This window comes from Crinia signifera, chromosome 8 (genome assembly GCF_055691185.1).
Source record: "Crinia signifera chromosome 8, ASM5569118v1, whole genome shotgun sequence".
In the NCBI taxonomy this organism is placed as follows: Eukaryota; Metazoa; Chordata; class Amphibia; order Anura; family Myobatrachidae; genus Crinia; species Crinia signifera.
The window spans coordinates 173,376,060-173,390,350 of record NC_139224.1 but is presented as its reverse complement, the minus strand read 5'-3'; the positions used below and the strand labels follow the sequence as shown (position 1 = coordinate 173,390,350).

The 14,291-nt window shown below is 47.8% G+C and overlaps 1 protein-coding gene across 2 annotated transcripts in view; it reads right to left on the bottom strand.

The window, feature by feature from the left end:
• Positions 1–14,291, bottom strand: part of PTGFR (prostaglandin F receptor) — a 73,609-nt gene that overhangs the window by 52,443 nt on the left and 6,875 nt on the right. Inside the window, exons 1-2 of one of the 2 annotated variants that reach the window (XM_083157821.1) lie at positions 6,566–6,827; positions 2,947–3,792 (exon numbers count right to left, since the gene is read on the bottom strand). In XM_083157821.1, the coding sequence (XP_083013947.1) occupies positions 2,947–3,741 (795 nt within the window). In that variant the 5' untranslated portion in view covers positions 3,742–3,792; positions 6,566–6,827. Of the gene's footprint in view, positions 1–2,946; positions 3,793–6,565; positions 6,828–14,291 lie in introns of those variants that run through there. The other variant, XM_083157822.1, reaches the window with a different exon arrangement.

Below are 14,291 nucleotides of genomic sequence, written 5' to 3'. Positions count from 1 at the left end.
AGGGGACACTGACATAAGTAACAGGGGGCAGAGAACAAGGGATCTGCAGCACCCTATTACAGAGTATATAACCCAGGAAACAGTGACTTACAGCTGTATACAATAGAGGACAAGTACAGGGCACATAACCATAGCTGCATCAGCAGACAGCACTGACATACAGTAAGTACCAGGGGGCAGAGAACAAGGGATCCGCAGCACCTTATTACACAGTATATAACCCAGGAGACAGTGACTTACAGCTGAATACAATATAGGACAAGTACAGGGCACATAACTATAGTTGCATCAGCAGGGGACACTGACATACTGTAAGTATCAGGGGGCAGAGAACAAGGGATCCGCAGCACCCTATTACAGAGTATATAACCCAGGAGACAGTGACTTACAGCTGTACACAATAGAGGACAAGTACAGGGCACATAACCATAGCTGCATCAGCAGAGGATCCTGACAAAAGTATCAGGGGCAGAGAACAAGGGATCCGCATCACCCTATTACAGAGCATATAACCCAGGATACAGTGACTTACAGCTGAATACAATAGAGGACAAGTACAGGGCACATAACCATAGCTGCATCAGCAGGCGGCACTGACATAAGTATCAGGGGGCAGAGAACAAGAGATCTGCAGGACCCTATTACAGAGCATATAACCCAGGAGACAGTGACTTGCAGCTGAATGCAATATAGGACAAGTACAGGGCACATAACCATAGCTGCATCAGCAGGGGACACTGACATAAGTATCAGGGGGGCAGAGAACAAGGGATCCGCAGCACCCTATTACACAGTATATAACCCAGGAGACAGTGACTTACAGCTGAATACAATAGAGGACAAGTACAGGGCACATAACCATAGCTGCATCAGCAGGGGACACTGACATAAGTATCAGGGGGGCAGAGAACAAGGGATCCGCAGCGCCGTATTACAGAGTATATAACCCAGGAGACAGTGACTTACAGCTGGATACAATAGAGGACAAAATACAGGGCACATAACCATAGCTGCATCAGCAGAGGGCACTGACATAAGTATCAGGGGGCAGAGAACAAGGGATCCGCAGCACCCTATTACATAGTATATAACCCAGGAGACAGTGACTTACAGCTGTATACAATAGAGGACAAGTACAGGGCACATAACCATAGCTGCATCAGCAGAGGACACTGACATAAGTATCAGGGGGCAGAGAACAAGGGATCCGCAGCACCCTATTACACAGTATATAACCCAGGAGACAGTGACTTACAGCTGTATACAATAGAGGACAAGTACAGGGCACATAACCATAGCATCATGGTAGTGGATTTGGTGTCATCGGAGATGGTTTCAGTAAGAAAAAGCACGAGGGCAGAGGGAGAGCTTACAATCTAAATCTATAGCCTCCACCTGATGGTGTGAAACCATCGATTGTGTCATCTTCAATGACATGCCATGGCTAATTTAAAGTGACAAACTAATTAGATCTGTACAACCTGCATTACAGATCTGGATGAACCACAGGTACAGTACAAGCCACGGGCACTCTGGCTCAGGAATCCTGCACGTAGAAAGTCTAAGTGGTAACGCCGCTTTGAATAGATGGCCTATTGTAGCCGAGGCAGAAAGTTGGATCAGATTATCCTTTCGTGGCTGTTTGCCAGATCTTCCAATACAAAGCGGAGGTCTGAGCGCAGCGGTGGGAATTGGACGGAGAGTGCGATGTGAAGAAAAGTCATTAGTGGAGTATAACAGATTTTCTTATCCCTCTAGCGGATAAACATTCATTTCCCTATACAAACGTAACTGTTTTCCAGCTGTAAACACACACAAGTAACACCCATCCCTGGAAATGTGGGCGTTCTCCAAAAGTGTTGCCACATGGCGTGTGTGTCCATAACAGGCTGATTTCCTGCGCTGGAAGATTTACGTGTGTGGGGGGTAAAGTCCCTTCTCTTGCCAAACCCAACAAACCGTGTTTACCAAATAAAAATAAAAAAAAACACTTTTACTGTAATGACTAATAAGTTACGAAGCCCGTAACCGGCCGCACAAGCTTCCTTATGCAAAAGACCTGCTAAAAACACTCGTTTAAATCTCGCAATTTGACCATAAGACGTGTGACGCTACTTGTTTTTTGTTACACAAGGGAGTGTAAGCTACTGTCCTCTGTTATCAACCATTTACTGCAGGGCTGGGCAATTGCGGCCCTCCAGATGTTGAGGAACTACACATCCCAGAATGCTTTGCATTAGTTTTGCTATGTGGCCATGCTGAAACTGATGCAAGGCATGCTGGGATGTGTAGTTCCTCAACATCTGGAGGGCCGCAATTGCCCAGCCCTGATTTACTGCAATCGATTGCCGCAGTATTCTTCCGTGGCTGCATGGACCAAAATTTGTTCCTCAGAGATCTTATATCTTATTACATTTGTATTGTTAAATATTATTGGTACATCTACCACATTTAAGTCCATATAAGGCAGTGATGGAGAAACTTGGCACTCCAGCTATTGTTGAACAACACATCCCAGCATGCTTCGTTACTGTTTTACTATTTGGCCATGCTCAAACTGTTGCAGAGCATGCTGGGATGTGTAGTTCAATGACAGGGTTATCCATCACTGATATAAGGGTTTGGGCAAAACCTGGACCAGTCTGGACCCCAGAACACCTACTGGAACCTCTGACACTGTGGAGCTTGTAGTGGTGACCCATCTAGGGGGTATCTGTGACATCACGGGGCGTGAGAGAGGATAGTCACCCACCAGTGGCAGAAGTCGCTGTGAGGAACCAGTCCGAATTTCCAGTATCAAGACCATTCTTATTTTCAGCCAAATTTCTCCTCACATTGTAGGTTTAGTGTCCCTTTGCACCAACCAAGTGAGATATAAAAGTGGAGAAAAGTGACATACAGAAAGACAGACAGACAGACAACTATTCTTTGTATTTGAGAACTTACCAAGAATGGAGTCCAACAAATGCAAGAGACGCACATGATGGCCAGAAGTTGGACAATCATCTCCAGATGATGAGACCGGCCTTGCCTGTGCTGCTGGCTTTTCAGTTTGGACCTAAGCAACGTTATTCCAGTGATGGCATTGCACAGAAATGAGATGGCCAGGGCTAGGAGTCCCAGGGAGGAGAACAGCAGCAGGTTGACCTGGTCCATCCAGTCTTTGATCTGTTCTGTTTTAAGAAAGCACCACGTCTTGGTGGCCTGTATATGGTAGGACCTGAGAGTCAGGATGGGCAACAAGGCCACCATGAAGGCAAATAGCAAGACAAATGCCAGGATAATTTTGCCATGCCTCGAAGTCATTTTGGTGGAGTGAAATATTGGCTCGGTGACGCCGATGCACCGCTCAACCGCCATCACACTCCCAAGTAGAAGCGGGCAGAGGCCAAAGAATACCATGCATATACCGAAAATGCTGCACAGAACGTTCGAGTGATCAAATCTCGACCAGTCTCTGTCCGAAGCGTAGACATAGATAGCTATTGTCCCATTAATGAGATGTCCAAACAGGTCGGTGAAGACCAATCCGCTCGCAAACAGGAGAAACGAGGCTTTGGACTTCTTTCTAAATCTTTGGTAGGCTTTCAAGAGTATGGCAATGGCAAGGCTGTTGGACGTTATTCCCACTGTCATGAATACGATGGAAAAGAAGACCGAAATCTTCTGCACCTTGAGGTCCGTGCTGTTCGATGTCGACACATTTGCAGTATACAATGTGATTTCCGTACTGTTGTTCATTGTTGGATGTGTAGGTCCAATGCTCAAATCATATCTGCAACACAACACAACCTGGGGAGAAACAGAAAGAGGGTTAAGAAGACATGGGTAGTTACAGAAGGGCTGTCAAAATGAAGGACAGGATGTTATCATTGGTGCATTAATACACTTGGAAGCTGCTTAATATTTGCTGTCATTGGTGGTTATTTACAAACACTGGGTACAAATTTGCATTAAATGATATCAACCAATCAAAAGCTTGAACTTGTTTGTAGCAAGTTAGACAGCAGAAGAAAATGTTTGATTGGATGTTGTTTCTTACTTAGTGCAATTTTACACTGAAAGTGCGATCTTAGAAAAGTAAGTGTGCACAAGAACAGTGTTTGGATCTGACTTTATCTCTTTCTGCGAGTATAAGTTACTCAAACTTGTCAATTCTCCCGAGACGCCCGAAAATATTGGGTGACCTCTGCATAACTGACATAAAAAACCTCTAGAAGTCTCCTTAACGCCAAGCCAGACACTCGTCATATCAATATCGTAACTTGTGATGTGGCTGCAGGGGTATCAAAGTGTATACGGTGGTGTTATAAGACTGCAGTGGGCGGAGCATAATGATGCAAATGATGTTATCATATCGCAGAGGGCGGAGCATAGTGACACTACTAGATACATTGTCCTATTTGGACGGATGGATGATAGATAGATAGATAGATAGATAGATAGATAGATAGATAGATAGATAGATAGATAGATAGATAGATAGATAGATAGATAGATAGATAGATAGATAGATAGATAGATAGATAGATAGATAGATATGAGAGATAGATAGATAGATATGAGAGATAGATATTGTGCTGTTCTAAGCATCTCTTTTGGTGGTAGACAACTTGCAGCAGTATAGCCTCAATGGTACTACAAGTCTCAGCAGGTACTGAAAGCTTCTTGTGCCATGTCGTTCTAAGACCCTGTTAGTTGAAGGCTACAAAGAGCTATATGTTACCTTCGCCTGCTCAAAAAAGAAAAGTGTCCTTGGCAGTGCATGCTGAGACTTGTAGTTCCCCACAGGTTGTTTAACCCTGATTTGGAGGGATAGTGTGCCTTGTAAAAGGCTAACATTGCACAATTAGGTCTGGAATCCACCTCACGTTAGGACATTTCCCACAGATAAGAATAATTACTGTACATGAGATGTACTAAGCGTTTGGCAGGCCAGCAGACACGCGTTCCCAGCTCAGAGTAATATTTCTGGTTCCAGCAGCAACTAAGGAACATCCGAAAGGACTTTTAATAATAAGCTTTGAATTCCTGTTCCAACAACCCCGATTCTAGTGAGTGCACAAGGCAAACAGCTCGGCGCAGCGGCGGAGAACACACTGAGATAACGACAGCAACAGCAGAACTCGGAGAGATCTTATACTAGCATATGGTGTTATCTGGGCTGCAATAAGCCAGGCGTGTTCTGTGTCACGCTGACAGGACTCCTGCACACTGGACGGACCCGGGTTTGGTTACCATCTATATTTTGCAAATGTACAGTACAGCAATTACTCAGACGCTGTTTTCCTGCCAGGAGACTATATCATTGGCTGGGTACCGTGTTCTCCTGCTGATCCAACACAGAAACCTTGTACCAGATACAAAGTAAAAATAGTTTAAGCTACAGTACAAACTATTAAAAGTTCCCCAATGAGTAAAAACAAGTGTTTGCAAAATGCTGCCCAATAGCAGAGACGGACCCTCAGAACGTAAGAACTTCTCGTTCCTGCCTATATATAGAACAGACTGAAGGAGGGTACAGGCAAAACCCCAAAAAAGTTCTGTCCTCTGCAGACCTTTATGTAATAGGGGAATAGAAGTTTATACCATCTCTCTTATTACGGAACAGACTTACATTGCTTCTGTAATATATGTGACTGATGCCCAGATGTTTGTGGGTGATCTGCTGCTCTGCCCACCAGTGTATCCAAAGAACATTGACCCCTGTACATCATGGCATGACTTATTGCGTTGCGGTGGAATGTGTAACTGTTTATACCAAATGGTGTTTTGTGGTCGCTCGTTTCCAGAATTGTGCCTGGGCCCATAGCATTGCTCTATGTTGCAAGAAACAACGTATTTGACCAGAAGGGTCACTTTCGGTTTATGTGTAACATGTGTAATATTTGTATGAAGTGAATGTGATCTATAAATCATGTCACATTGCCTCTAGGTGGGGTCTGGATTGCATTTAGAAGTAACCCATAGGAAGTTATAGAGTGACTTTAGGACACTTTAAATCAAAAGCGTGTCCCAACATTCTTACCCAGGTGCCCTCTTGCATCTGGCTCCTATCAATCAATCAAAATCTTAGTTACAGAGATACTGTATCCTGAGGCCAAATGAATGACCATCCTGAGAGGATCATATATATATATATATATATATATATATATATATATATATATATATATATATATATATATATATATATCAGCATATCAGTTGTACCATGAGTCTATTTATTAAGCCATGGAGAGTGAAAATGTGCATGGAGATAAAGTACCAGCCAACCAGCTCCTAATTGTCATGTTACGGCTGTTTTTTAGGAGATGACAGTTAGGGTCTGTCTGTTGGTTCTTCACCTCTGCCCAGGACCCCTTAGTTTCTGCATTCCGACAACATACTTCCAAACATAGCTTGGTGAGTTGTCTAGTCATGTCTTTCAGTAACGTCTCAGATCACGGGAGGCTATAAAGTATTTTTAAAAGCAAAATGAATCATTTGGAATTATTGGGCAACCGGCGTAATTCCGTGTCACGTATCAATAAACGCAGTCACAGTGCGTAGGGCTCAGACTTACCTGTACTTGTGTCCCGCAGCCACCTACCACCCCATGAGCTCTCCATCCCGTCCTGGGCTCATCCTGCACCGACAGCAGCCCAAGTACTGTGCCCGGAGACTGCAGATGGGGTGACAGCCGCTCCTCGTGCACAGGGCTCCTGCCAGGCCTCTGCTCACATCTGTAGCCTCTTGTTGTCTGGATGTGGGCATGGGGCGAGCTGGCCTCCCACAAGCCGGGCACTCACACAGAGGTGGACTTTCTCGCAGCAGCAGCAGCCTGCTCTGCTCTCTGAACATAGAAATCAATGTGGTTCTTCAGGAGCTGGTCCTGCCCCTCCCACGTCAGTTAACCATTGTGTGACAGGAGATCACAGACACAATATTGTAGCCTGTAGCTGCAGCGATACACTGTATACTATATACACTAGGATGTGCACTTCCCTTTCTGACACACTATACTGTACTAATAGACATAGATTTACACGTCTACATCTCTCCCCTCTCACACACAACCAGATGGATCCACGTTTATGAGATTTCTTGATTTTCTTTTTTCCTGTTATTATCATTGTGTGTGACCGATAACGGGGTTTTTACCGCATTTTTAGCTTAGAGAGGGCCGCATTTATCAAGCAATATTTGCGGTTAAATCCCTGCACCGCAAATATTTAGTATCCCCCAAATGTATTAAAGGGGGACCGCAGCAGGGATCTCCGATCCCTGCTGCGATCCTCCCTGCAGCGCCGCCGGCCGCATCCCCCATAGGTTTCTATGGGGGATGCGAAGCTGCCAAATGTATTAACATCGGGTAGCCCGGCATCGCACCCCAGCAATACGGCCATTGTAATGTGGCGATAGCCCATTGTAGCCTATGGCTACACTTCGCGCTGCCCGAGCAGGGCAGTGCGGTAAGAGGGGTCGGCGGGGGTCAGTGCATAATCGCGCATGCGCAGACCTCCCGGCTTCCGGGTTAGGGCTTCGCAGGGGCGGGCTCCTATCGGAGCCCCGTCCCTGCGCCCTTAATATTGATACATTGCCCCGATGTGATCGCATTTTACGAATTGTAAATGCGATCATGATAAATGGGCCCCAGAGTCTCCCCCTTTGGCTGTTGCAGAGTAGGGATGGCCATTGGTGCAGACGCCATCGATGGTTGGCATTGATGGCGATTTTGCACCCTGCCATTGATAGTAGTAACATATTACTTGGATAACCATTGATTGTTGTAGCTATCGATGGTCATCCATTATATCTGACTGAATAGGCCGTGGGTCAATCGTGAATCGCTGGAGGGGGTGCCATGAATCGCGGGGGGCCTAAATCACGGGAAGGGGGGGTCGCGGGGGTCCGCAAATCGCGGGAGGGGGGTGTCGTGAATCGCGGGAGGGGGGCGTGGGGGTCCACAAATCACGGGAGGGGGAGTGCAGGGGGTGCCGTGAATCGTGGGAGGGGAGGGTGCGCGGGGGGGCTGTGAATAGCAGGAGGGGGGTCGCAGGTGGGGGTGTCACCTGGTGGCTGTGGAGCAATGGTGGATGGTGGGCATGTACTGTAGCCCTGGCTGGGCGGGGGGAGGTGATGTCAAGGGGTGGTGGTGTGTATCACACTGGTCTTTTCCCTAGGGGGGGCGGGTTTGTGTAGAACGCTGGGCGGGAACGTTACGCACAAAGAGGATGAGTGACAGATCTGGCTAAATATATAAGAGATTGTGCTAGATATATTGGGGAAGATCAGTCTCTCTTTCCTCTCCCTATCACTAAGTAATTTACAGTTGGTGAGATGTACAGTACAGTGGCTTATCTACATATGTGGCAGACCCTGCGGTGGCTTGGTGGAGCGGCACATGAGGGGTCTGTGGTGGGCGCTGCTGGCTGAACTATGCCACTGGTACAGTACCAAGTCTTGGAGAGAGATAAAATGTAGTTACCAATCGGCATCTGTCATGAGACAATACACCTGTGTATGTATTGTCTGAAAAAGCACCTATGTGTCCAGCATGCACCTATGTGTCCAGCATGCACCTATGTGTCCAGCATGCACCTGTGTGTCCAGCATGCACCTATGTGTCCAGCATGCACCTATGTGCCCAGCATGCACCTATGTGTCCAGCATGCACCTGTGTGTCCAGCATGCACCTATGTGTCCAGCATACACCTGTGTGTCGAGCATGCACCTATGTGCCCAGCATGCACCTATGTGTCCAGCATGCACCTGTGTGTCCAGCATGCACCTGTGTGTCCAGCATGCACCTATGTGTCCAGCATGCACCTATGTGCCCAGCATGCACCTGTGTGTCCAGCATGCACCTATGTGTCCAGCATGCACCTATGTGTCCAGCATGCACCTATGTGCCCAGCATGCACCTACTGTGAAGTCTGATTCAGACCCCATCTCTGCTTTGCGAGTTTCCAGAGCCATGCAATCAGATAGCCGTAAAAGTGTATTTCTATCTCAGGGCACCCACTTTATTGACAATGGATGTGTGTAACAGTGTTCCACCATGTTAGACATTGCGGGGTGCATGAAGAGCAAGCCAGGTTGTCTCAGATGGGGTGCGGGACATAGGAAAAGGGGGTGGGGTTAAGGCAGAACTGTGAAAAGGAGGCGGGACAGGATGCAGTGATTCTAATGACATCACTACCAACACATTCAGCCAGAATCTCCTCTGCCCAGACCACCCGCTTTATTTGCTAAGTTTACTGTTAGGTAGAGGGTCACGAAAAAATTGGGAGATTTCCTGGTCCCTCTGGGGGGGGGGGGGGGGTTGGCATAGTCAGTGGGAACGCAGGCGTGTTTAAGCCTTCTAGGGGAGGGACGGATGATGTCATTGGCCGCTCAAGAGTACCTGTATTACACGCAGCTGCCGAGTAAGTTCTGGGATATGCATAGGATGCAAAACATACACATCCAATCCCAAAACAGAGCCCAGCCATTTGCAAGGCGGGGTCTAGTGGATGTGGGGGCTGAGCAACAATTCATCGCAGAACAGCCAAATTCTGACCTGTGTTTACGGGACTTAATCAGGCCCTATATGTATAACACACGCAGAAAGACATGAGCAGACAGAGGGGCCGAATGCTCTGCTCTACGAGCACGCCTGAATCGGCCTCGGCACATGGAGCAAGAGAGTGATAAGACCTTACATTACACAAAGCAGACAGAGCTCAGAGAAACAATACAAAGCCTCTCTGCTCACTACATCATGCACCATATCACTGTGGTAACTACGATAGTCTGTGATTCTGAAAATCCTTATATATTATTAGTAGCAACCCAAAGAAACAAAAGGAAATAGTGTCATTAAGATTCTTCCTCTAGCCTGTCTCATTGATTTGTTTCTTAGAGAACGCACTGCTGCTTTCATCTGTATTTATTATGCTTCAGTTCCATGTTTTCTAGGTGATAGGTAAGTTGTTTTCTCTATTTGTATATTGTCTTTTATATTGATTACAGAGCACATACAGCTGGCAATTAGGAGCGTGCAGTAAAACGCGTCTTGCTCAGCAATAACTCGAAATGTTGTAAAACTGAGAATAAGCCATTCCAACTAGCCTGTTGCTTTAATGACTAGCCTTTGGGCCAATCCGAATGTGGGGGAGGGGCTAAATGGGTTTCAGGGTGGAACATTGCAGTAAAAAAAAATGGGTTTACAGAGGCCATTGATGGCAGGAAACCATTTGTTTCTCCAGCATCGATGGCAAAATTATTCTGCATCGGCAATAATCCATCGATGATGACCATTCCCAATTCTAACTATTTCATACTGTACATGCACTAATTATCATGCATTGGGGCTAATTGTTAAGTTGTAGTTAATGGTTGAGTTGTAGTTTTGCGAATCCTTTTCGCATTAACCTTTAACCTGGAAAAAGAAAACCATAGAGGAGAACACGTAATGATGAATAGAGGCGGTGTCCACATTTGGAGCGCATTGAGAAACATCATGTAACACCCGCCCCAAAGAATACCCTCCTCCCACAGTGGCCGTGTGCATCTACCCTCCGGGAATTCTACCAGAGCGGATAAATGATAAATGGGCAGATATGACCGATCAGTTCATATCCCTCATTCCACTTCATCTATGATTTGCAGACTGATAGTACGCACCTGTGGTGCTGTTGGGGTGAGAGTCCATAGAGAACCTATAGCAGAGAAGAGACTGATAGATGTAATGTAGCGTGCAACATGTGAGGCCAGATTCTGCCAGAGGAACGCACACACTGATGCCTCCAAATGCGGACAGAGGTGAATATTCCCCAGGACAGGGAACTGCTCATCGAGTAAACACGAGCTTGGATCAGAGCCTGGTGCGTTGGGTGTGGACAATATTACACAAATTATACAAGTTTACACAACAAGGAGACTGATAACCGAAGGCCTTAAAGTAACAGAAGGATTTATGTGTCTCTCCGCATATTATGGTGTCCTAGGGCAGTCATGCAGGATATCACACAGGGGGCAGGGCTATAGCTGGGCACATACTGGGCGAGATGTATTAAAATACATCGCCGCCCTTCGCGCCCCCCCCCCCCCCCGCCACGATGCCAGCGCATATGTACTTACATGTGCGGCTGGCATCGCGGTGTAGTAACGGAGCCCCCCCCCCCCCCCCGCGATACCTGTACTCTGGTCTGCGGAGAGTCTCCGTTACCTCCCAGGCGGCTTCTGATGCCTACACGCCGGGGACAGCTAAGCAGGCTGTCCCCGGCGCCTCCTCCTCCCCCCTGCAGCCGGAAGGACGTCCGGCTGCGTTGATAGGGGGAGGAAGGGCTTACCTTCCGGGGTCCAGGAGGACCTGCAAGAAGGTTAGCCCAAGGGAGGAGGAGAGGGGGGTCGGCGAGGCGGCGGTGTTGCGGCGACGCAGGGGGCGGTGAAAAGAAGCCCATAGGCTTCTATAGGGTATCGCCACCCAAAGGGGGCGATACCCTGCCCTGCGATAACGGTGCCGCCGGGTAATAGTACATAGGAAAATGCAGTAAAACGGGGGTTTTATCACACTTTCTTTTTAGTACATCTCGCCCACTGTATGCAGGATATCACATTGGGGGCGGGGCTAGAACTGGGCACATAATGTATGCAGGATATCACATTGGGGGCGGGGCGAGAGCTGGGCACATACTGTATGCAGGATATCACACAGGGGGCGGGGCTAGAGCTGGGCACATACTGTATGCAGGATATCACATAGGAGGGTGGGGCTATAGCTACACATATACTGTATGTAAGATATCACATTGGGGGTGGGGCTAGAGCTGGGCACATAATGTATGCATTATATCACATAGGGGCGGGGCTAGAGCTGGGCACATACTGTATGCAGGATATATTACATAGGAGGGCAGGGCTACAGCTGGACATATACTGTATGCAGGATATATAACATAGGGGGTGGGGTTAGAGCTGGACATATACTGTATGCAAGATATCACATAGGAGGGCGGGGCTAGAGCTGGGCACATACTGTATGCAGGATATCACATAGGGGCGGGGCTAGAGATGGTCATATTCTGTATGCAGGATATGACATAGGAGGGCGGGGCTAGAGCTGGACATATACTGTATGCAGGATATATAACATAGGAGGGCGGGGCTAGAGCTGGGCACATACTGTATGCAGGATATCACATAGGAGGGCGGGGCTAGAGCTGGACATATACTGTATGCAGGATTTCACATTGGGGGTGGGGCTAGAGCTGGGCACATAATGTATGCAGGATATCACACAGGGGGCGGGGCTAGAGCTGGACACATACTGTATGCAGGATATCACACAGGGGGCGGGGCTAGAGCTGGGCACATACTGTATGCAGAATATCACACAGGGGGCGGGGCTAGAGCTGGACACATACTGTATGCAGGATATCACACAGGGGACGGGGCTAGAGATGGGCACATACTGTATGCAGGATATCACATTGGGAGCGGGGCTAGAGCTGGACACATACTGTATGCAGGATATCACACAGGGGGGCGGGGCTAGAGATGGGCACATACTGTATGCAGGATATCACACTGGGGGCGGGGCTAGAGCTGGGCAAATACTGTATGCAGGATATCACACAGGGGGCGGGGCTAGAGATGGACACATACTGTATGCAGGATATCACACAGGGGGCGGGGCTAGAGCTGAGCACATACTGTATGCAGGATATTACATTGGGGGCGGGGCTAGAGCTGGACACATACTGTATGCAGGATATCACACAGGGGGCGAGGCTAGAGCTGGGCACATACTGTATGCAGGATATCACATAGGAGGGCGGGGCTAGAGCTGGGCACATACTGTATGCAGGATATCACACAGGGGGGCGGGGCTAGAGCTGGGCACATACTGTATGCAGGATATCACACAGGGGGCGGGGCTAGAACTGGGCACATAATGTATGCATTATATCACATAGGGGCGGGGCTAGAGCTGGGCACATACTGTATGCAGGATATCCCATAGGAGGGCGGGGCTAGAGCTGGGCACATAATGTATGCATTATATCACATAGGGGCGGGGCTAGCGCTGGGCACATACTGTATGCAGGATATCACATTGGGGGCGGGGCTACAGCTGCACATATACTGTATGCAGGATATCACATTGGGGGCGGGGCTACAGCTGCACATATACTGTATGCAGGATATCACATAGGAGGGCGGGGCTAGAGCTGGACACATAGTGTAAGCAGGATATCACATAGGAGGGTGGGGCTAGAGCTGGGCACATACTGTAAGCAGGATATCACATAGGAGGGTGGGGCTAGAGATGGACACATACTGTATGCAGGAAATCACATAAGAGGGCGGGGCTAGAGCTGGACATATACTGTATGCAGGATATTACATAGGAGGGTGGGGCTAGAGCTGGACATATACTGTATGCAGGATATTACATAAGAGGGCGGGGCTAGAGCTGGACACAAACTGTATGCAGGATATCACATAGGAGGGCGGGGCTAGAGCTGGACATATACTGTATGCAGGATATTACATAGGAGGTTGGGGCTAGAGCTGGACACATACTGTATGCAGGATATGACATAGGAGGGCATGGCTAGAGCTGGACACATACTGTATGCAGGATGTGACATAGGAGGTTGGGGCTAGAGCTGGACATATACTGTATGTAGGATATTACATAGGAGGGCATGGCTAGAGCTGGACACATACTGTATGCAGGATATATTACATAGGAGGGTGGGGCTAGAGCTGGACATATACTGTATGTAGGATATATCACATAGGAGGGTGGGGCTAGAGCTGGGCACATACTGTATGCAGGATATATTACATAGAAGGGTGGGGCTAGAGCTAGACACATACTGTATGCAGGATATTACATAGAAGGGGGCGGGGCTAGAGCTGGACACATACTGTATGTAGGATATCACATAGGAGGGCGGGGCTAGAGCTGGACATATACTGTATGTAGGATATTACATAGGAGGGCATGGCTAGAGCTGGACATATACTGTATGCAGGATATATTACATAGGAGGGTGGGGCTAGAGCTGGACATATACTGTATGTAGGATATATCACATTGGAGGGTGGGGCTAGAGCTGGGCACATACTGTATGCAGGATATATTACATAGGAGGGTGGGGCTAGAGCTGGACATATACTGTATGCAGGATATATTACATAGGAGGGCGGGGCTAGAGCTGGACATATACTGTATGCAGGATATATTACATAGGAGGGCGGGGCTAGAGCTGGACATATACTGTATGCAGGATATCACATAGGAGGGCGGGGCT